This window comes from Lepisma saccharinum, chromosome 27 (assembly GCF_977018435.1).
Source record: "Lepisma saccharinum chromosome 27, izLepSacc3.1, whole genome shotgun sequence".
Classification (NCBI taxonomy): Eukaryota; Metazoa; Arthropoda; class Insecta; order Zygentoma; family Lepismatidae; genus Lepisma; species Lepisma saccharinum.
The window spans coordinates 40,728,588-40,752,896 of NC_139255.1; the positions used below are offsets into that span (position 1 = coordinate 40,728,588).

A 24,309-nucleotide genomic window follows, 5' to 3' on the forward strand; every position below is an offset into this window, starting at 1 on the left:
AAAATTGCAAAAAAATGCACTTTAAAATTACCTTTCTTGGGTTCTAGACGAAGTGTAATATTGTGTATATTTAATGGGCATCGTGTCCGAGATATCAGAAAAAGTATGACATTTCATCAACTTCCGCTCCCTATTAATAAGATACGCAACATAGCGGAGTGGAAGAGAAAATAACTGATAAAATTCGAATAATATGATGCCGGTCTATTGTAACCAGTGGTAGTGATATTTTCGACCAGGGTACAAGTATGGTGAAGTTTTTCTCCATTGAGGAGAGAGTCCTTGCCGCCTCCCCCCCTCCAGTGTTAAATTTCACCCTGCAAACAAATGACTCGTAATCATAAATCATGTAGACACAGAAGGCAGGAAGAACGTTCCCAGTTTTTATTTTCAACCGTTCCACTATTATATAAAAGGAAAAGACATTTCTGCGGTTTAAATGTAATAAATCAAATAAAATATGCTATCGAGCACGAAGAAATAATATGTGAAGTATTACAATATTCTGCTGAAAAAATCTTTATTGCTAGGTATTTTTATTACGTGTTCGAGAGTAGGGTAAGGATTAACCCACAAAACCCTTCTCTTGATACGCCCTTGGATGACAGATACACACATATATAGTGAAATTACACACACGTCAGTAGATTTTTGGTTGTCAATCTTCCCTAGGCAAGTATCAGCAATCACATGTTTAAAATATAAGTCGAACATCTTGTTTACCTAGTACCCGTATATGTATACAAGATGTTCGACCTATATAATCAATATAAGTTGTATCCATGTTTCGGGAAATCGGAGACGCGGTAGTAAATAGATAAAATAAGCTGAAGTACTCATTTATCCTAGCATCTGGTTTTATGTGGTGATGTTCTATTAATTTTGGTGGCTACTGCCACCGTCTTAATTGGATGCTCGCCAAGCAATAGTGTAGCAAGTTCCAATGAGAATGGTGGCAGTGGTCACCGAAATTAGTAGAACACTAACAAAAAACAGTTGTACGGATAAATTAGTACTTCAGCTCTTTATGTCTAATCTGTATATTGAAGCTATTTGTGTTATATGAATCCTTGCAATGGTTATTATCCACATTAAATTTATATTCGTTCAAAAGTGTTAATTGTTCTGTGGCAATACACGACAGTTAGTAATACTGGTTTGTTATTCTGGGCTTAATTTGGAAGTACGAAAATAATGAAAATTCTGTGTAATAACTAGTGGCAAACTATTTGTAGCCTAAGTTAAGCTATTCAAGTTGTGTGAGTCCTTATGCACATTCAAAATTTGTAATGCAAAATCGTTCCAGTTTCGTGTTCGAGCCATTCGTTCCCGAAACAGCGAAAGTTGATTCAGCTGCTCATCAATTGAGCGTAATTTTGCTGCAACGATGAGATCGTGTGGGCATGTGGCTTGTGTCCGGACATTGCACCGTATTATTTGAAACGCTTCCCAAGTGTATCCAACTTGCAGTGGAATCTTATCGTAGCGACGCGTGATCACCAATGAACAAGCGATTCGCTGCCTACAAAATATACAGAATATTAATGGACGAAACGATTCTTCAAGATTCTGTTCAGTTGATTGTCCTGATCGATTCTTTGTTGATCTGGTGCAGGAACATATGCGCTTTTTCAGAACAAGGAACTGTTGAAGGTGAAAAGAAGGGAAGTTCCAAGAAAAAAAAGAAAAATCTGGGTTTTGACAAGTGCTCCACATAATGCTTTCTTTCTTGACCGTTCAAATGAGTTCAAGAACAATGATGATACATCACTATTGCAGAACCTGGATTGAAGTTTCTTAGTCTAATGCCTATGCATGATTGGCGATATCTGGGTATCGCTTAGGATTCCATATTATGTATAAATTTATATTATTGTATGTAGAGCCTGGACAGGTTTCTGTGTAAGACTTGCTGTCATTTTGGAGCAACAATGACAGCAAAAAAGAATATATTATTGTGCAAGAGATTTTTCTTTGTTTGGCTTTTTTAAACTCCACTTTATGCACAGATAGGCTAATCGGGACTGGATCTACAGTTTAAAATGCATCCGAACCACTGAGCAACGTGGTTCCACCAGGCATCGAACACTGGACCCCTTGATTACAAGGCGTCGACGTTACCACTAAAAATATTTTGTGTGATTACACATTCGTTCCTTAATAATTAATAATAAGTGTAATGATGATGAGAAGACACCTATTTAAATTAAGTATATTGACTACCGCCTCCACGGAAATATATTTATAATTAGAGCTAAGATTCTTTTTACCTAAAAATGTCCAATGTATACAAAATATGATTTGAAATTTCCATAAATATGTCCAAAATCTACAATTATGTACTAACAAAAGTAATATTTCCAATTAATATATAGTGTTTTGTTCGCGGTTTGTAAGATTTATGTAGGAGTAAAAGAAAAGGAAGTAACTAGTATGACATGTGGAAAATGTTTTTCTTTCACACACAATATCATGAGATCGATCCTATATTGGTAGCCCTGTTCATAATGACCCAGTCCGAGCGAAACGTTTATATTCATCGAAGAGTATCTGATCTGACGTGGTGAGGGGGCGGAGGTACTTTGAAGGCAATGGCAGCATCTTACGTAGGAGCTTCATGTAAATGCTTCTCGTTGTAAGATCAAAGCCCTTTCCATCTGACGTCACATTCTGGGTGTCTAGAGGCAAACGACAAATTAACAGCTTTAGCATTCGAAACACGAGCCGTGTGTCACTTCCCTGGGTTTCATGAGGAGGTGAACGGGGCAGGGCGATAAGTGAGGAGAGGGTGTGAACGTGGAACTGTCACAATTCGAAAAGAAACTCAAATGAATTATTCATTTTTTCGGATCACCGGTCGGAGGTCTGAGGCGCCAATCCGTCTGCTCCCGCTCCATTCTTCTTGCAGAAAGATGAATCCCGAATGAATATTAATAAGGAAGAGGTGTTAAGCCTGTTTCACGCGAGCAGCTTATTGAGAAGCAGCAACTTTTGCTTTTTAGTCGAGCAGTTTCTACCGTGAAAACTAAATTTACAAAGCCAGATGTCCTACTTTCGTATCCTGGCTAAGGGGTGGGCATACCGTTATGTTTTTTTCCAGAAACTATTTAATCAGTTCACTATTCTTTCTCATCGTCACGAATAGAGCGGTGGCTATCACAGCGCGGTACGACGACGGAGGCCCCGGGTTCGAACTCCAGCCTGGGCATCGGTGTTCTTTGCGATCGCCCCTTCATCAATTTCATCATAGCATCACTCATCCTGATCTTCGCGAGTGGCAGAAATGCGAAGTAAAATAAACCAAATCAACTTTCGTGAGAGCACGACTCGGTAAATTCTTTTTTTACAAGTCGATGCCCAAATCCCAACAATCTTACTCGTAATTACTTTTGTAATTTGTAAAAGGGCCTCCCGATGACGCAGTGGCAGCATCGTCGCCTTGTAAGCAAGGGGTCCCGGGTTCGATACCCGGTGGAGGCACATAGTGATTCGGATCCCACTTTAAACTGTAGGTTCAGTCCAGATTAGCCTTACTGTGCATAAAGTAGACTTAAAACACCAACTCAATCTAATTTGTAAAACTCTGTACATTGTACCCTTAAAATTTGATAATGGCATAATCATAAAGAGTAATATTTCGATTATCCTAGGATTGTTGACAAATATAAAATTAGTTTTAAATTAGTTGTCAACCACTGCATCTAAGGTAATTTTAGTTTCCGCAGCCCAACATCATTAAATTAATTTGGTAAGTTCTGATGTTCATTGGCATGTTACATTTTGAATGTCGGAAAATTCCAATTAGTACTAATTGGGAAATCTATGATTATATTGCAAAAACCAAAAACCTGATCCTATTATTGATTAGATTTTAATTATGTTGATTGGAGGAAAACTGCAGTCAGAAAATATTTATGCAATGTTTTTCACGAATTCTGAAATTTCTGTCTATCTGAGCTTTACACTTTACATTCAACAAATTTCTACAAAATATTAATGAAAAATGATGCACAAACTAAAGTGATACATGTCAGAACCTCTCGCGGCCCCGTAGTTCAGACGCAAGAGATAGAAAAGTGACACGAAATAACCAAGATTACTGAAGTCTCTTTTCTTTCGCGACATTTCTGAATGCATTCATTTATTAAAATGTTATATTGTCGGTAACATCGAGCCAATAGTTGTATTCATATTCAAACGATTAAGAAAGTTGAAACGTGGATTAACCGTATATCCATTTAGTATAGGATCGTATTGTGGACATTTGGCTTCCTGTGAACTATGACACCCTATAAATAATACACGCTGACTATTAAAACTATACGCCTCCCCGATGGCGCAGTGATAGCGTCGTCGCCTTGTAATCAAAGGGTCCCGGGTTCAATCCCCGGTGGAGGCACATAGTGGTTCGGATCCCACTTTAAACTGTAGGTCCAGTCCCGATTAGCCTTACTGTGCATAAAGTGGACTTAAAACACAAATCAACCAATCTATTAAAACTATAAACATGTTATAAGGGAAGAGGAAGTATACAGGTATTTAATCTCTTTAACATTACATATAATGCAGCAACATTATATATATATATCCCTTCAGGGGGTTTCTGAAGATACTTGAGGGGGAAACGATATCTGGTTAAATCTGAAAAGAGTTTCCTTCGGAAACGACGCTGGGCTGTTGCAAATTGTGTTTTAATCTTGTTTTCTTCCCATCAGGCACCAGCAGGTAATTTTCCATGCAGCTTCTTCAGAGTTCTGTGTTTCTTCAGCCTATTAATCTGCCAGGCTTATGTCGCTTAAATCCAATTAGTTTTCAAGTACTTTCCGTGGAACTAATTAATCGACCACGAGCTTTCGAATTCTGCAGTATTGAATCTCTCTTTCGTCGTCACAATTAACGTAGAGTGATGGAAAACCGACGTAAATGTCCAATGCAAACACTGTTTTCAAGTAACTGGTATCGGTTCTTTGTTGGAGCTCTGTAGGCAACACCACAGTGCATGTGCTTCTGGTTTGTGCTTAATTTAATCAGGGACGCCCTGATTGAATCAATTTCCCTCAATTTGTACCATACTTAGTTTCGCTACTTCCCGATAGAGGGCTCCTTTGTGCACGAGCATGCGTAATCATGACGCGAAGGGCTCGCTGGGAAGACCTTTTCATTACTGTTCGACAAGATTGTACACAGAACACTTTCTCTATTTAGCCCTCTACTTGCATCTAATAGGATTTGATGGTACATTTATCATACTTGATTTTGTTAAATAACGTAACGCAAATTGGCTTTAGTTATGTATTTGTACTTTGTAGTAGTTTGTATATCATTGGCGCTGCTAAAAGGAGTGCTGCCCCCTTTAATTTCCACAATTTTTGTTTTAGAATATTTTGATTGTCAGTCTCATTTTACTTGTAATTAACACACAGAACACATAATTCGTGATGCATTCAACAACCTTGATTTATTCTTAGACTGGGGAGGTATTTACAGAAGAAACTACTTACTCTAATCAATTTCTCTGACGTTGTGGAAGTTCATGAAGGTGTTTTCTTTGATCGTTTAAGCTTTCTGACCCGGAATTCCTTTTTCTTTCGAGAGAAATGTTTCCAACACGCAGAGGCGATTGCTGCCATTTCCTTGCTATTTGCATGCGTTCGATGACGTAACCCCGTGCCAGTGTTTCCAAACACGCTTTTTGTTTCGTGAAATCGAAAACCATCTGTTCGACACGTAGTGTCTGTCAGGGTGGCGACAGACCTGGAAAACCTGGAAAACCGGGAAAAGTCAGGGAATTTGAGGTGTCAAAAAAAGTCAGGGAAATGTCAGGGAATTTCGTCTTCATTGACTTTTTAATTTTTTTTTTTATTTAAAGATATCGTTATGGATCTCTGCACGGGAACAGAAAATTGTTATAACTCGGGCACTATGGGAGCAATCTACTTCGGATAAGTTTTGTTTTGCACCTAAAACATCAGCGCATGCAACCGTGTACAATTCAGAACGCCGGACCGAGGAATTTCAATAGAAAAAAATCTGAAGTTTGCCCCTCTTCTCCCACTATTTTGGGGAGAAGGCGCGAACTTTAGTATTCTTTTCAAAGAATGGACATTTCTCAAGAGAATGAAACATGTTTCATGTTCTTGGGTGCCATACAAGTTGAATAATAAGACAAAATGTGCTTTTTTATATTTACGAAAAATAGGTAATTTGCATTTTTGGAGGAAAATTGTTATAACTCGGGCACTATGGGAACAATCTACTTCAGATAAGTTTTGTTTTTCAGATAAAACATCAGAGCATGCAACCGTGTACAATTCAGAACGCCTGACCGAGGAAGGGGTTTTTGGGGAGCCCGACCCCCGAATTTCAATAAAAAAAACATAAAAATCTGAAGTTTGCCCCCCCCCCTCTTTCCCGCTATTTTGGGGATAAGGCGCAAACCTTAGTATTCTCTTCAAAAAATGGACGTTTCCAAAGAGAATGAAACATGTTTCATGTTCTTGGGTGCCATAGGCCAAAATGTGAAACACTGTTTTTTACTAAAAATAGGTAATTTGCATATTGCTCAGAAAATTGTTATAACTCTGGCACTATGGGAGCAATCTACTTCGGATAAGTTTTGTTTTTCAGCTAAAACATCATAGCATGCAACCGTGTACAATTCAGAACGCCGAACTAAGGAAGGGGGGTTTGGGGGGCGCGACCCCCGAATTTCAAGGAAGAAGTTTGCCCCCTCTTCTCCCGCTATTTGGGACGAAGGCGCGAAGTTTAGTATTCTTTTCAAAGAATGGACATTTCCAAAGAGATTGAAACATGTTTCAAGTTCCTGGGTGCCATACAAATTGAATAATGAGCCAAAATGTGAAAAACTGTTCGGAAATGTGGCATGGATATGTTGCGGAGAAGGGGGAGGTTGGTCATCAATATGAATTTCCCAGGCTTGCTCCAGACCTGTGTCAGAGTTTCCACCCAAACATTAGAGTATGAACGTCCAAAAAGCACATTCATTTCGTAATCAGCACCATTATACCATATGGTATCATCAGGCCAGTACGACCTTACTCTGATGATACCATATAGTATCATTGGGGGAGTAAAGGTTAAGCCTCTAAATATTATGTGGAAAATTCATTGAATTATCATTTTTTCTTGTCCATATGGGAATAGTAAGGGGACTTGTCAACAGATGGAGGGGATAAGAGCGGGTGGTGCCGCCCGATAGTTGTCTGACGTCGTAGTAAGGCATTTTGTTGGGCAAACTGAAGGAACATGGAAACAAATAGGTTCCATTGATACATACGATTTTTGTTGAATATCGCCATCTGACAAAGTATCTCATTACAACATGCGACAGAAATTGCATGGACTGCAACACCCAACAAAATTCGAATGCATAAACAAGAAGAGCTTTAGACTGCAAATATGCTGCTGGAATTTTATTACTCTTCTGGCTCATTTCACCTTATTTAATGTAGCAGTGCTTATGAAGGTCTTCTTTCATCATCCTGACGTATTACTGATTTCGCACAAGTTAACATACGTTTACAATGACATTGCAATATTCTTAGATATCAAGAAGAATTCAACCAAACTGGATATATATTGAATACTATCAGGAAAAAGTGAAACAAATCTGCATTGGTGAACGTTATAAAAATTGGCAAGAGCATGCTCCCAACCTCAAATTTACTGCAACACTAGTATTGCAATGAAATTAACGCCACTCTCTGTCCTGTCTGTTTAAACTCGTGAGAGATGGTCATTAATCTCTCACAGGGTAAGGTTAATGTCCAATATTATGAAACAAAATACTAATAATAAATACGTAAATATTTTAATATCATATTTACTCGAATCATTCATTCATAACAGCAAATCACTTTCTACAAGAATTGACTTTTCTCTGCCAGCCCTGCTAAATTTTCACTTTCCATCTACTGATTTATATGAGGGGTGGCCAGAAAGTAATTTCCAATTAGTAGGGACATTGATTTTTCGCAAACTCCAAAACCGTGAAAAATGGTAATTGCTGCGAAGTTATGTTTAGGAATGTGCAGTGATGTCTCGACACATTTTTCGCCCATTCGAAATATCGAAAAAATGCGAATTTGGCATAATATGCGAATTGTTGGCATTTTTAACGTTTTTTTAAAAGAAATGTCCTAAAAAAACGAAAAATTCATGAAATCCAACATTCTTGTCTTTTCTAGGCCATGTTTGTGTACATAGAACATGCAAGTTTTCCAACATTTTACTCAAGAATAAATTATAGAGTTATACGAACATGGAATAATTCCGACAGACACATTAATTTATGTATTTCCCACGATTTTTTCAATTTCTATCAAAACCATTTGCATCACAGAGCAAAGTGGCAGGGTTCTAACAGGAGATCGAGTGCATATCTACCGTCACACGGGAGGCCACATCTTCGTATTTGTCTCATGAGATATGTTTTGAATTACCAAGCCAAGTGCGCACCATCGGCATTTGTCGAGCGAGTAATAATGGAGCTCAGTCGTTAGGGCATCTGACTACTATGCGAGAGACCCGGGGTCGATCCCCTGCGGTGGAGAACCGGTATGTTTTCCACCTATTCAAACTGCTCTGGCGCCCACTCAGCATCATATGAAGCTGGTACCTTGAGGAAACTTTGTGGGATTAAGGTAGCTAGGAGCATGGTGCTGATCACATCACCCCCACCTTCAACCGTGATCAAGAAAGTGTGGGGCCCTAACTCCACACCCCTATACACCTCAATGGAAAAGTGCAGGGGAGCACTTTACTTTTACTTCCTCAAAAATATGTTCCAACATATCAAACTGTCGCGAAAATATGTAGACCATGTGACCTACAATTTAGAATAATAGTTTAAAAGCACAATGGAGTATTAAGTTTCGGTATATTTCACAGATAAATGTTCTAAAACAAAAACGCGAATTTTGGGAAACGTAACACTAACAAGTCAAAAAAAGATAATGCCAATTTTGGGTGCCATAATATATCGGTATCTGTCACGTGAGATTGATTGATTTTAATTTTTTGGATGCGTCGCCACTTATGGTCATTATACACCCTTAAGTATATACGGGGAAAATTCCTTTATCTAAAATCCTTACCTTAAAATTAAAAAGGGGGTATGGAAAATAACTTTCCCAAAATAACTTTCAAGATATCAAACTCTCGCGAAGAGGCGTAAGCCATGTAACTTACAATTTGAAACAGTAGTTTAAAAACACCATAAAGGTATAATTTCAGATATTTGCCAGAAAATGCGCTAAAATGAAAATGTGAATTTTGGGAAAAATAGCACCGTATAGTAACAAATAAAGAAATACACCAATTTGAAGAAAGTAACAAAATATCAAGGTCCCTACCGATTAGGCATAAATAAAACATGAATATCAGTTGTAATTTATTCCATTAGTAACAGTGAGCCCTAACCTAATTTTCGGCATAATCACCACCGTTGTTCTGGCATTTGTCGTAGCATGGCACTAAATTTTGTGTCTGACAGCAAAGACTGGAACTATCTCTATCGCAGTGTAGCTGTCAAATCCTTGCCCTGCCAGAAACCTCTTCAGTTAAACCAGGAGATGAAAGTCGGTACATTCAAGGGCAGGGCTGTAGTACAGGGAGTGGTTCAAGATCTCTCACCTTAAGTGATGCAAAGGGCCTGTGTTGTGCTGTGTGGGGTTGTGCTCATTCGATTGGCCTTCCGTGAATTGTCTGCACCATCGTCTGACCATACTATCACTCACGACGTCCAATCTGCACACCTCACACGATTGCTGGTGGCTCTGTGCCAAATTCTGAGCGTGCAATGTAGGCTACATTGCAGTCGGTGGGAGACTGTATGAGAGCTGCAATCTTTAATCTAGAACTGTCCTAAAACGGCTGCATTGCAACTGTACCAGATTACAGCTACATGCCACTTCTTCCTGCCTGCATGTGTGTGTGTCGCTCTCTGACCTCTAGTGCTGCGTATAGGCACCATTGGAGCTTTTTTCAGGATGCCCCTCGTATATGAACTTTCAGAAGCTTTTATTATTAGTGTGTTCCTGTTTTAATGTGTGGTTAGCTAAATCAGGTACCTATGCAATTCTATAAATTCCTTGCGTTAAATTTCTAATACCTACATACCCTTTTCGTCAGCATTAATGGTATAACTGCATGTTGTCAGTTTCACAGTACTTCACTTGGATATACTGTACTGAAGCAGAAATCCCATTGATAATGTAAGGAAATATGACATTTTATTTTGTTCGATTCAATTGTTTCACTTATATGAAAGAGTTAAGTTGTTTGTTTTACAGAGAAGAGAGAAGTAGGTTTATGCATCGAAAAATGAATCCGCACTCATGGTTGTTCCAAGCAGAGGGTTCCAAACCTCAGTGGAAATATCAACATATAATACCGAGAATGTATAAGGAGACTGATAAATTACAAATTGTATTTCTTAATCATTCACTCTTCACTCTTATCTCATTTAGTCGTAACTTTAAAAATAATCAAGTATTTTATTTTAAACTTACTGCGTATGACAAAATTCCGTAATCCTTCCCTAGCTTGTGAATTGTAATAATTTTCCAAATTCACTATTTTGCAGTGTGAATTCAAATGATAGAGAATAGAGAAATTAAGTCAATTTCATAGAAGATAATATTGGCACTTAACAAATCCATACCTGGATCTGTATGAGTTTATTATTTCAATTTACAAAAACATAGATTTAGTTTAGTTTGTAATTGTCAGTGAAAAATATAAATTTTGTCCTGGAAAACCTGGAAAAGTCAGGGAATTTCATTTTTGCTTGTTTGTAGCCACCCTGGTCTGTTTACTAACGACACCAAATTTTAACTGTGTTTGCCTAACCTAACCTAACCTTATCGCGCATGGTTCGTGGAGGTAATCATGCAAGAATTATGGAAACATGTAAAAAAATCGTAATAGTACGTGATTTTCGGTCATTAAGGTTTGAAACACTGCTTGCGCACTGCAAATCGACAAAAAACAAGCACGACGCGTGATGATCCATGACGAGTGCACGCCATATTGTCTTGTTACACAAGCGGAACAAGGAAGACAAATAATGACTCGTAATATGAAAATTTGACACTATTTTATGGAGAAAGGCGTAACTTCACCTTAAGGAATCGTCCGCCATGCAGAATAGGTAAGTATCAATGCTAAAATTAACGAAAGGAACGAGTAAGAGGTGTTCGGGCGATACTGCATAATTACCAAGTAAAGTTTTCTATTTCGTATGTAAGATTAAAACTAGAATTTGCATCTGTTATGTGGAATGTATATACAGTAAAGGACTGCGAAGCAATTGAAAAAGTTCAATAAAAAATTCTCATTTTTAAAATACAAAGTTCAAAACGTTTACCGCACCTTTGAACACTATAGGAATCTAATATATGAATGTCGGTTCACAAAGCTGTGCAGCAGAAAAACGAATGTTGTAGGAAAAAGTATTCTCATAGAAATGACTGAATAGATGCTGAGTATCTAATCTCCCAAATTAATTTTCTAATTCCGTCAACGACAACTAGATGAAGACTAGATCGCACATTGGAAGGAAATACCCTTTATATACAGAATTACAGTGAATTGATAATCAAGCTGAACCAGCCACTATTAACACACTTGACCATAAACACATAATTTGTTAGTGAAAAGGTGCGCTCAAAGTTGCATGCACAAATACATTATCGAAAAAATATACGTAGCTATATTTACTACATTTATAGGCCCTCGAATGAAGTTAGATCCTGTAGAGTTTAGTAAATAAATAATGGCATCATTATTACCATACATAGTATTTTGCATTACTACTCGTTTGAGAATTAAGTTTATTCTCACTTCTCCCTCTCCCAGGTGCTAGTGAACCTCCATATCCCCTCGCCCCCTAGGCTTAAGAAGATGGCTTGATAATTATCTTTTCTGTTGTTTAAACCTGCGTAGATGGTACCGTGAAGTAATGAGTGGTTTCATGGGAGTGGACCTACAGTTTAAAGTGGTATCCGAACCACTGTGTCTCCACCGGGTATCAAACCTGGGACTAACATTTTTTTCGTTCCAAATATAATGACAAACCTCATTCTCCTATTTAGGGCATTTGTATTATCTGTTCTGCCATAGAATTCAGAGACTCAGGTTTGTGGGGGGAGAAGGAGGGCCTAGTGTCGTGGTTTAAGTGGATTCCACATAACAATGTGAAAAGAGGACTTTAAAGAACTGATTTTTCCGTGTGTACGCAAAGTAAAGAATTTGGCTTAATGGTAGAAATGTACTCCCCTTTTTGTTTGGAGGGAAGGCACCCTTGTGGGGAATTGTGTATTAAGAATGGCTATTTCGAGTAGTGTTTATGAAACGTTATTGGTTTTTGTATCATGAGTTAAGGAAGAATGCCAAATGGAAAGGAAGTTGCTTTTGGTTATGTTCGGTGTAACTTTCCTTCCTCTGGAAAAGATAGTCTTTGGTATCTTTGGGAGGCATGCACAGTACCACTGAAACCTCAGTGTTGGAGGCTGGGAGCCTCAAAGCTTTGATGCGCTACCACAAAACGAATTATTCCCGACTGTCTACCACCAAGTAGAGCTCTGGGTATGTTTTTGTCACTCAGCGCACCAGACAGGCTTCTGGTGCGGCTGGATGTTGAGTTCTGCATAGAGAGACGCCGTTCGAAGAACACGCATTGAATACTTTGAAAGGGACCCATCATGGTTGAGTGATTACAGGGTGCTTGAACAGCCGGAAGAAAGAGTGCATTACTGAAACACACGGGGAAATTCATACGAATGAGAATCCGTTCTCGCAGACAACCCAAATAACTGTGGAAATCAAACAGGGTGGTTACTCACCGGGAATTCCTTGAATTCCGTGTTTTTAAAAATCCAAATTTCATTGAATTTATACATACATTCTCTCAATGCGTTTGCTTTAAGTGTCCTTTGCAGGACAAGCTACAATTTTGTATCTGACAGACGGAAGATTATTACAAGATAATATATCTTGAAGTTGATTTCTTTAAGTTGATTAGGTAAATTTGAAATTCTTTTACAATTAACGATTTTTCGTAGATTAATATATCCCGTAACATTTGTGACTTGTGTTCGTAGATGTATTTCGAGTCTGAGTATGTGAAATGGCAAATGTAAAATCCGCATCTTAAATTAAATACATATACCGCTCAATTGAATTGAATTAGAATTTTTGGATACATTGGAATCGCACAGACCATTTATATTGTTATATTTGTGTGTATGTGTTTGTGTGTGGGTGGTGAGAGACAGTAATACCTAAGTTTGAAACAGAGAAAACATCTTCATTATGAACGATATTTTGTTCAGAACATAACTGCAATGTCTAAGCTTCAAAATAAAGCACAATTTACTTTGATACATTGAGTGGTTTATTTTTTTTTTCAAATTTTAAAAAGTATCACTCTTAATGAAAGACCCTTTATAATACAGATCGAATGAAAATAATGGTGGACAAATCGCTTACTGCCGTTGGGTGTACATGATCGTTTCGCCTCGATCTGTTCGTCGCGCATGCTGTCTTATAGACTGAAGGAATCCGTATTGGTGTTCCTTGTCACTTTGGCAAGACATGCCCGTGTATTCTGTCGCGGGAGCTTTCAGACTGAAGCGACAGGCGACACGTATCACTTGGAAACTAACCTTCAGAAATACATGCAACTTTTCGCACCGAAGTCACATGACAAGCTGCACGTGTCGCTCGGACTGGGCAGTTTTCTCGATAGCGTGCATCATGTCGTCTGTGTCTGGTGGTCGCTTGTCGCTTTTTGTGCGAAACCCCCGTGTCGCTTCGGTCTGAAAGGTGCCTCAATTGTGTTTTCCATGCAAAAGGGTGTTTTAGGGAGATTTCGCAGCAGAGCGACAGGTGTCGCTTGAGGATTTCATCAATTGAACTCATGCTTGTGCTTGTGCGGCCTGTCATGCCGTTACGATGTGGAACGTTGATTTTGATTGGCTCGTTCCCAAGCGACGTCGCTTCGGTCTGAAATCTCCCTTAGAAAGAGGATGATCCCTGAAGGAGGTATCTAAAGCCAGCAATTAATAGTCAATTGACTTAATGGTAGATTTTGTCTACTCATCTTTCCTAAAACTAACAATTGAGCTTCAATAAATATATGACCACAGTAACTAAAGGAAAGAAATGATAGACCCACACACAAGTATACCGCCAATGATGTCTGGTATACAGATACAGAAGCAGCGAATTAAAAACAATGGTAAATAAACAAGGTGTAAGAGTTTCGTGAGCATTGTTCGGCAGTGATGATTTGCTCATGAATTGTAAACACAACAAAGGTGGCCATTCGATGTTATTGTGCCAGGTGTTTTGTGCTCCCGTCAAGCCAATCCTCAGAATGTAAATGAACCCTTGCAGCTGCTGCATTTGCTCATCTGCAACTCCGTCCGAGCTTGGACCCAAACTGATCACGTGCCCAAGTGACTCACTGTTCCAAGGTCGGGGGTGTCATTAGGTCTCTCCTGTGTAATCGCCGTCGCGGATATTTAAACCGGTTCGCACGCACAAGTGATGCCCTGTCGCTTTCATTTTTTTTTCAAAATCTAAAATACCGCATGATGGAAAGGAGCCGAAAATAGCGCGAGACCACGGCAGCTCGTGCATGTAGAAGAAACAGCTGAGCACTTAAGTATGCACGATTTAGCGTCTCTGGAAAATTGAATTTTGCTTGATTCAGAGGTTTCTTTTTGTGTGTGTGTGTGGGGGGGTGTGGTTAAGTTAAAGGTATTTTTAGGAGTGTGTTGATTATTGACATGGGGATCCGTCCACTGCAGCCCCTGCACAAAGGAAATTGCCTTCTCCCTTTAACTTGCAATATTTTTTGTTTCTTATGTATACTTTCTTTCCTCCTTTCGATCTTCTTTTGTTTTCCTATCCGTTCCTTCATGCTCACCCCTATTTTCTCTGACCATAGATATTCTGTTTCCCTCCCTTTTTGTCTTTCTTTCTTTCTCTTCCCTCTCTAGTTCCGTCTCGCTTCTTTATTTATCTTCCATTTTGCTGTCTTGTTATTTTCTCTTCCATTCTCTCGCTCCCTCTTCCCTCACCCCCGCTGCAAGAACAGATTTTAAACAAACTATAAAACTGCTTGTATTTTCCATTTTACGAGGGTTGTCCCAAAGGTTCGTGGCCTGACTAGGAAAACAAAATCGTACGACCTTGCGAAAACGGCATGTTACGATTACGTCCTTTGTAGAATATTGATTAACCCCCCTTTTTTTTACGAGTGCTGAAAGTGAACAAGGCGATCAAATATTTGTGTAAGAAGGGATGTCAGAGGTACATTCATGGAGAGAGCCCCTGCCCACAGCACAGACAAGTGGGCAACTGAATTTACACGAGAGCAAACCAGCACTGAAAATGACCCTCGCGCAGGACTGTTAACTTTGTCATCACCAAAGCAGCACTTTGTCCACATGTTCCTGAGTGATCATCTCCACAGGCCTTCCAATCGTCCTAAACGGCAAGTCCAAGAGACATAAAAGTGACGAGAGACATGTGCAACTTGTCAGTTCGGTACGAAAAGTTGCATTTATTAATGAATGTTCGTTTCCAAGTGATTCATGTATCTTGTCTATCATGTGTTGCTTCGGTTTGAAAGCTCTCTAAATTCGAAACTCGCGTATTATGGAATATTGGAAATTTGAAATTAAGTCAACTTTAAGCACAATCGGGTCTTTACCTACAGTTTAAAGTACAATCCGAACCACTGTGTGCCTCCACTGGGCATCGAACTCCGGACCACTTGATTACAAGGTGATGACGTTACCACTACGCCATCGGGGAGACCTTGTTATGAATACGTATTTGTGTAAATTTATCACATTAGGTAAAATTGAGTACATAATGTTCTTAGCATCACTGTGATGTAACAAAAATAGTTTACATCATTTTTACCAAGTTCTTTTCGTTCCCAGATATACGTATAAGCTGACATTGAATGGAAATATAGCAAGCTGAGCGCTACAAAAGGAATGCAGAATAACTGGTTTCCAGTTTCATGTTGTGCAGCTTATCTTCTTTTGCTCGTGTTATGCACATCAATTCACTTCTTAAAATAGATCCCTTTTTTTGTGCGATGCAAAGGAGCTTTACCGAATTATGATTGGTTTATTTACTCCCTCCACGTAAGAACTTGCTCGCAGAACTGAATTTCTATCAAATGGAAACACTTTCTGATGCTGTCATTAATTATAATCATAGTTTTTTTTTTTTTTTTTTTTTTTTTTTTTTTTTTTTTTTTTTATTTTTACGAACCAAGAAAAAGCCATTCGTAAGCAAAAGATAGGAATAAAAAATGAGTAAGTCTGAAGGTCGAATCGAATCGGTGATTGAGAAGTACATACCATAAATACTACTCCCTCTGTCCCATAATTATTGTCCGGTACACTTTTGTTTGTTGTCCCATAATATTTGTCCGATAGGCAAACTGTGATATTGGTGTATACAGAAGAAGAAAATTAAACACGGGAATGAGTCATACAACGTTATTACTCAAGGATCAGTACAAATTTGCCGATCAAGTATCCCAAAAGAACATAAATAAAAAGTCACCATTTTGGCATACCGGACTATAATTATGGGACAGAGGGAGTAATTGAACATATTTTAGATGTGAAATAAGGCGAGCAAGCACGACATGTTTCTTACCGCTTCAAGGTAGAGATTTATCCATACGAGACTCGATTTTCTAAGAGCGTGAGGAGTCTTGTTCTCGCATTACAACCGAGACAAGGCCGAGAACGAGCACAGGTCCACACACGAAGCGGGACGATTCTCGTCTCGATGCTCATTTCTGTGTATTTTTTCTAGCCTGAACAAATCTATGCACAAGGTAGAATTACATGAACATACGTGAATGAGTAAATTGAATGTTTCGCTGCATAGCTACTTATTGCTACCTAATTCGAGCCATATACATATAGCCTACAGTACATAATTTTAGAATGTAGAAAATAATTGAAGTTGTATTCAAAGCTATATATCCCTTCCTTTAAAAAGGTGTGCAGTTGTCCCAAATTGAGAAAATAAACATAAGTTTACCGAAACTGAACTTCTGTATTTCCATCTAATGGGGAAATTCAGACATAAAACATTTATTTTTTAATTAAACATAAATTGACGCCACCAAGTTTTGAACAGAGTTCGTTTATGATTTTTTTTCCCTTTCCACTCTTAAATGTGTCAGAATCTCATCTATGTCATTGGCTGGAATTCGCACATCTAACAAATATATATTTACATAAAGATCCTGTGCCCGTCCGATAGCGTACCTATAAAAGTGACTACAAACAAAAGAACCTTCGTCGAAAAGTCTCCGCGCACTTTCCCCTCCCCTCTACGCGGGAGTACGGTGCACTGGAGTCGCGGGTCTGCGCAGGCTCTTCTGCTTGTGGCTCCACAACGCGGTCACCTTGGAAATAAGTGGATTGGATTTGATTTCCCTTGGAGGGCACAGTGGTTCGAATTAAATCCGATCTAGGTCCAGTCTCGATTAGCTTATCAGCATAAAGTGAACTTTTAATCATGGTTAGTTAAGATATTAAGGTTAGATGTTGTGTACCGAATATTAGTATGTTACATTCATTAGATCCCATAAAATTACAGAGTACCTAGTTTACTGACTGTTTTTCTTCTCTTTTTAACAGAAACATGCAAAGACAAAGAATTCCGTTGCGAGACAGGTCGATGCATTCCCCTGCGGTGGAAATGCGACAACACTCCCGATTGTGCAGACGGTTCAGATGAGCCTCCCGATTGCCGTAAGTTTTACCACATTTTTTCTTGGTTACTGTAAGTAATTGCGCATATTGCATGAGCGTAACTTGGGTCCCTAACTTTTGTGTGTGTCTGGGGGTCCATCACATATAAATGTCCATGACCATTTTGCTAAATAACTGTTACATTTGCGAAATCATAAAAAATACTCTATTACGTTGCTCCTCAGGTCCAAGGAGGTTACCAAAGTTCCCTTGTAAATTTTAATAAACCTGGAAATGTTAGGGGGCGAGGGGTTGCCCCCCTTGCTCCTGCTAAGTAACGCCTATGACATATTGTACTTCACATAGTGCATGCAGAACAAGATAATTGGGAGCGAATTAAGAATATAGAGAATGTCTCCAATTTCGTTAATTTTTGTATACTAACTAAATTTGGCCTTCTAATCACGAATCTTCTGTTAAAATGCGGGGGTCACGTCTGGAAATAGGGGAAAAAAGCCGATATAAGTTCAGATTTTTTTTAAAAAAAGCTGTATCGCATTATTTTACGAACAAAATTTTAACTAAGCTTGCGTAACCTAACCTTACCGGAAATGGTTCGTGGGGCTATCCGTGAATGGTTTGTGGGGCTACCCGTGCATGGTTCGTGACAACATATACAGGGTGTTACTAAAGTTCGTTTCCAACGCTTAGGAGGTGATTCTACAAGTGAAAATAAACACAAAAGTTCATGTGACGAAATGCCGAAAACTGCACCCATTCGGAGTTATTGAAGTGGGAAAAAGTGGGAAAATTATGCTTCCAAGCAAATAGTGGCACAAAGGCCAACCATATGACCGCAGCGAAGGGCGTTTCACAGAGAAATGCGGCATGCTCTATTCAAAAAAGCACATGGCAGATGTGTGAAGTTGATGCGCAAGGGATTCCCTAAAGGAAGCGAATGGGTCTGTTGAAGTTATGGGGGTAGGGAAAGGTTTAGCGAGATGTGTTATCCATGGAAAGTGATATGTGGAGACTGACAACTAAGAAGAAAGCGAATATCCGTAGTGGACATCAACATTACGTAGAAAAACAAAGATGGTGGTGGTGGTGCGCTAGGTTGCATATGTGTCGACATGTTCACTGTGTGCAGAGTGGAGGTGCCGAGGGAACCACATCACAGATGATGCTCAAAATGTCTGCAATTAACTTTAGTAACACCCTGTATATACATAAGTGCACATTTTTTTCACGCGATCCCCACATTTTAAGAACAGATTCGTGGTTAGAAGGCCAAATTTAGTTAGTATACCAAAAATTAACGAAATTGGAGACATTCTCTGTATTCTTAATTTTTACCGACAATTGCTTTGAATCCCAAGAGCTAAGACTGAGTAACGACAGTGTGATTTTTGGTGCACTTTTCGGACATAGCATTATGTTCGAAATCGAGAATGTGTCATGCCTTACCTCCGACCCCCTCGCCCCTACATGCCTTCATGGCTCAGTGCAATTCACAGGAGGTAACTTTCAACATTTGCTTTGTGTATTTTTTAATGCTTTCGTTTTATTTTGTAGCTCCACACACGTGTAAGCCCGCACAGTTCCAATGTGCCTCCACTCAAAAATGCATTCCAACAGGATGGTTATGCGACGGTGAACCAGATTGTGGAATGACGGAAAACCAAATTCTGGATACATCGGACGAGGATATGAGAAGATGTAAGTTACTATACATAACCATTTATTTCTGCCTGTTCAAAAATTCCACTAAATTTATTAATATGAAAAGTCTACTATTATTCTTAATGTTAGTCCTTGCTTAGTAATTAGCTTACTATTTTAAACTAATCACTAGGGAGACAAATTTATGGTAAATAAAAACTGAGGAGAGCGGTAAATAAAATGTTAGATCAGCGGTATATACCAGGGGTGGAAAAAAAAATTGGCACATACTTTTTCATTATGAGAGGAAACAACATACAAAAGAGCTATAAATTGATAAACTACTTAATTTTTATTTACTGTACACATACACAAGTACTTAGCTGTCCAACCGAAAAGAAAACATCAACACAAAATCACTTCATTTCTAAATTGCATATTCGGGGGAAGAAAGGAATGCAGCTTGACAGGGAGCGAAGTTTTCGAACTGAGATTATGTGCATGGGAAATCCCAATTTGCAGCGTCTTCCTGATGTGATCGAAGATAAAACGTTCTTCAGCTGCAAGTGGTAGGAAACTTTAGGCAAACGTTTCGTTACAAATCGACAGTTTGCGCGCACAACCTCGATTGCCGGTTTTTGCGTGTTTTCTACTTAATTTGATGATATTTCATGGTTATATCGCGAAAAAGCGTTCATTTCGTGGAAAAGCACACATTTCGCATTACTTCGCGAATAAAACTCATGCACATTTCATCATTGGGGGTTTAGTTACGTGCAGAATGTTCAAAATTGCATCTTTTTTTTTCCTTCACATTTCGCGATTTCTCGCATCGCGAAAATTCAATGTCCCTACTAATCACCGTGAAAGTGGAATTTCTTAGCCAGTAAAGATTTCTGTAAATGGGTTCCTGCCATGCCCAAATTAAAGCTAGGGCTTGGCCTGCTGGGGGAAAGGGGGCTACAGCCCTGGGACTTCATTCACCAAGTACAAGGGGTACTTCAGTTGGTAAACATTTGCTTCGACAAGGGCTGAAAATGAAGAAAGATAATCTGAAATATGATAAAAATGTAACAAACCATCTTGGCTTAATTTGGACACTAAAAGTTATAACTGAAATTGAATACTGGGGGGCAGTCCTAATTCGCCTATTTAAGCATAAAGTGAACTAGAAAAAACTTTGACTTTCGACAACTTCTATTATTGATTAATTCACATCTATCCATCTGAAATAATTTTCCTATATGCACTTATACTTCGTGGAATATGTGTGAACTTAACTGTTACTAGTGCAAATAATATATTTATTTTGAAATATAGCTAATATTTAACTAAATTAAAGTTGAGCACTGCAACAATCAAGTATTTAGCATATTGTGTTGCAGTCAGTCTGGAAGATTATTTATTAAGAAGTAATGCATTGACTTATTTTCCCAAAGATTAATTCAGTTACTCTCTTGCAGTTACTCATTTTGAAGTACAGTTACTTTTTTCTAAAATAATTCACATGTTGGAATGTATTACTTAGGGTTTCAAGATATTTTAGAAAAAATAACATTGGGACAATAATATTTAAATGTTAACACAATCTCATAAAACAACCAATATTTATAATGAAACCATTCAGCAACTTTTAAGGGCCCTCTGACCGCCATGCGGGATACCTGGATTTGCTTCCTGGTGTGCATGATCTAAGGTCGAAATTTTTCCGGCCTTGTCCCCACATAAAGTGGCTCTGAGGCTTACCCAACCTGAAATCAATGGCTACCGGGGGCAACCGTGGGGGTAAAGGTGGCCGGAGTGTGGTGCTGATCAGATCATCTCCAAAATGTCAGAGATTGAGAATGTGTGTGGCCCCTACCCACACATCTAAGTGTGCCTTCATGGCATGGTGCTATATGCAAGGGAAACTTTACCTTTACATTCAACAATCCCAGTTTAATTTCTAGTTTCATTGTTTGCTTTGATTTCATAGCATGATTAAATAAAGTTTTAAAAACTGATAAGTGTTAAACTTGTAATACATATTCGTTCTTTTCTCTTTTAGGTCACAGAGGCAACACATGTCCAAGAAACTATTTCCGATGTAGTGATAATGTGACATGCAAGTTAATATCAAAACTTTGCAACAATGCCAATGACTGTCCTGATAATTCAGATGAAGGGGAATTTTGCCGTAAGTACATTAAATTGTCAGGGGGAGGGTTATTTTTAGCAGTTTACTTATATTTCACTTTCCACATCACTAGTGCTTAGTAAAATGCAAACATATCCTACTACAGTAAAGAAGTGTCTAATTTTACATTTGCAGAATTGAAACTAACCTTTCTTGTATCGACCTCTTTTGCATTCCTATATCTATAATGTTATCAAAAAGTTATTGTTCTGGTTGTTCTTGGAGTTAACCCTTGCACTGTTGAAGATACAAGGGGTGGACAGATTATTGGAAACAGTTGATAAAGTTATCCAATACCCTCTTAATGCAGCGTGGGACCACCTTTTGGACAGCTTGTATTAATCATGGAGTCAAGTCGTACAAGCTGTGGATAGTCTCCAGTGGAATATTGTACCATTCTTCCAGAAGCACATCACGTAATTTCTGCAGAGATGAGGGTGTCTGTGTCGTACTCCATCCTCTAAAACTGACCACGGTGGCTCAATAATGTTGATGTCCAATGATTCCACTGGCCACGAAAGGTGTTGAAGTTAATCTTCATGTTCCATAAACCAAGACTGAACAGCTCTGGCAGTGTGAATAGGCACATCATCATCTTGAAAGATTGCATCCTTTTTGGAGAACATCATCTGCACCATAGGATGCACCTAGATGCTTAAAATGTCCACGTACTTACTGGCCGTAATTTTACCTTGCAGAGGAATGATGGCGCCAACAGAATACCAGGAGATCACAACCAAACCATCACAGATTCACCTCCATGTCTGACAGTAGGATGCAGGCAGTCCGGAAAGTACGCCTATTTAGGAATTTGCCACACACACACATGCACCCTGTTGTCGGAAACAATAACGAAAGACTACTCATCTGACCATATTACCTTTATCCAGTCACTACAGGTCTATGTTTTGTGCTCATGGCACATTTTTTTTCTTCGTGCGCTGGTGTTGGTGACTGTAATCAGAGGTTTAGGATAATGGCAGGCCCTACTCCTAATGTTGAGTTTATGAAGCTCCCATCGGACTGTTTTGTGGAAACGATCTGCTACATGTTCATTGAATTCTGTGGTCCTTTTTTGTGACAATCTTCTTTAATTGTCGGTGATTCGTGTCAACTAGGGTTGGCTTTCATCCATGATTTATCTTTGCTGATGTTGTCTTGCCATGATTTGTGTATGCCACCACAACCTTCGACACTGACCCCCTTGTTACCCAAATAAAGTGACAGTCTTCATTACTGATGCATCCGCTAAACATGCTCCAACAATCTGCCCTCTTTGGAAATGTGATAATCTCCCATTTTATAGCTTTACATGATGGTTCAATGCTGCCAACTCAAAACTAATTACCCTTCCTATTGCAGTGTGCTTTTATTAATCTGTCCACCCTCTGTATGTTTCTGTGACAAGATACTCTGTGCTGAATAAGTTTTGCAATTAATGAGTTTAGTGTAAAGATCAAACAATAGCCATATATCCCCTTTTCTCGCACAAAATTAATTCAGATAGACATGATGGAATCAGAATGTTTACAACCCAATTCGTTTGTAGCTAGAAATACCTCAATTTCTTCTTCTGTTAGATAGCATAGATGATGAAACTTACAGATAGACTCCATCTTTGACATTCATGAGATTTCTGAAGTCACGAGATTAGTGAGGTTAAGTAACAGTGATATCTCGCACCACTGAAGATTTTTTTTCTCTCTGGATGCCACTCAAGGATAGGAATCACTGTAAAATTAATCCCATTGAGTTTCTAAGAGATGTCTGTACATGCCCACAAAGATTTAATATTCTGAGTTAACATTTTAAATAAGAAGGGATAGATTAATTATAAGCTATGTGCATTTACAGGTTCAGCATGGTGGACATGCATTTCACAGAACATATTATAGTTTCAATAACAATATGTTCTGCAAATAATATGTCAGTAATAGTTTCAGTAGTGAAAGGGTCAAAATCCAAATCTTAATGTAACATTTATGTTTGTTTCTCTTTCCAGAAAATAAGACAATGTGTGAAGCTAGTGGCTGTAAAAGTGGCTGCAAACCTAGTCCCGATGGTCCTCTCTGCTATTGCCCATATGGGAAAGAACCTAATGGAACAGAATGCATTGGTATGTATGAAAAATCAGGTTGCAAGAGTTTCGTACACTGTATTAAATGTTGGCAGTGAAAGTAACATAGTGTATGTTCATTATTGGTAGGCAAATGAAGTAAGTTAGATGAATTGTTTACTATTATTTGCTGTGTAGAATTCATAATTTTCACCAACCTGTTGCACATTAATTTGTTGCTTTGTCTTTTAATACTTATTAGGACTTATTTATGTTTATAGCAATAGTTGCTGTTGACATATATATTAGATTAGATATGCTTCTCATTTATAGCAGCAAGCTTGATTGTTTAATAATATAAAACTAATTCATGCATGATTTTATAAATTTACCTTGCTTTTTTTGCTGTTTGTGCAGCCATTTTTGAAAATAATCTTTATAAGTAAATACATTTATAATTGAAACATACTGCTATGCAATTTATCAAAATAGCTAATATGTCTTAAAGTATCAAATTTATCAGATAATTGGTTATTTAATGATCCAACATTAACATTTAGGAATAACATTTTTGCAAAATTTGTTAATTTACCTACTGATCTGAATTAACCTGTTTGACTGGTATTGGCAGCATAAAATATTAATCCCTG

At 38.4% G+C, this 24,309-nt stretch overlaps 1 protein-coding gene across 4 annotated transcripts in view; it reads left to right on the forward strand.

Annotated features, from left to right (window-relative positions):
* The window catches only part of LRP1 (LDL receptor protein 1), a 330,684-nt gene that overhangs the window by 148,449 nt on the left and 157,926 nt on the right, over positions 1-24,309 (forward strand). For all 4 annotated transcript variants that reach the window (XM_083113424.1, XM_083113423.1, XM_083113425.1 and 1 more), the window contains exons 2-5: positions 17,712-17,825; positions 19,341-19,484; positions 21,475-21,603; positions 23,606-23,719. In XM_083113424.1, coding sequence (XP_082969550.1) covers positions 17,712-17,825; positions 19,341-19,484; positions 21,475-21,603; positions 23,606-23,719 — 501 coding nt within the window. The remainder of the gene's footprint in view (positions 1-17,711; positions 17,826-19,340; positions 19,485-21,474; positions 21,604-23,605; positions 23,720-24,309) is intronic.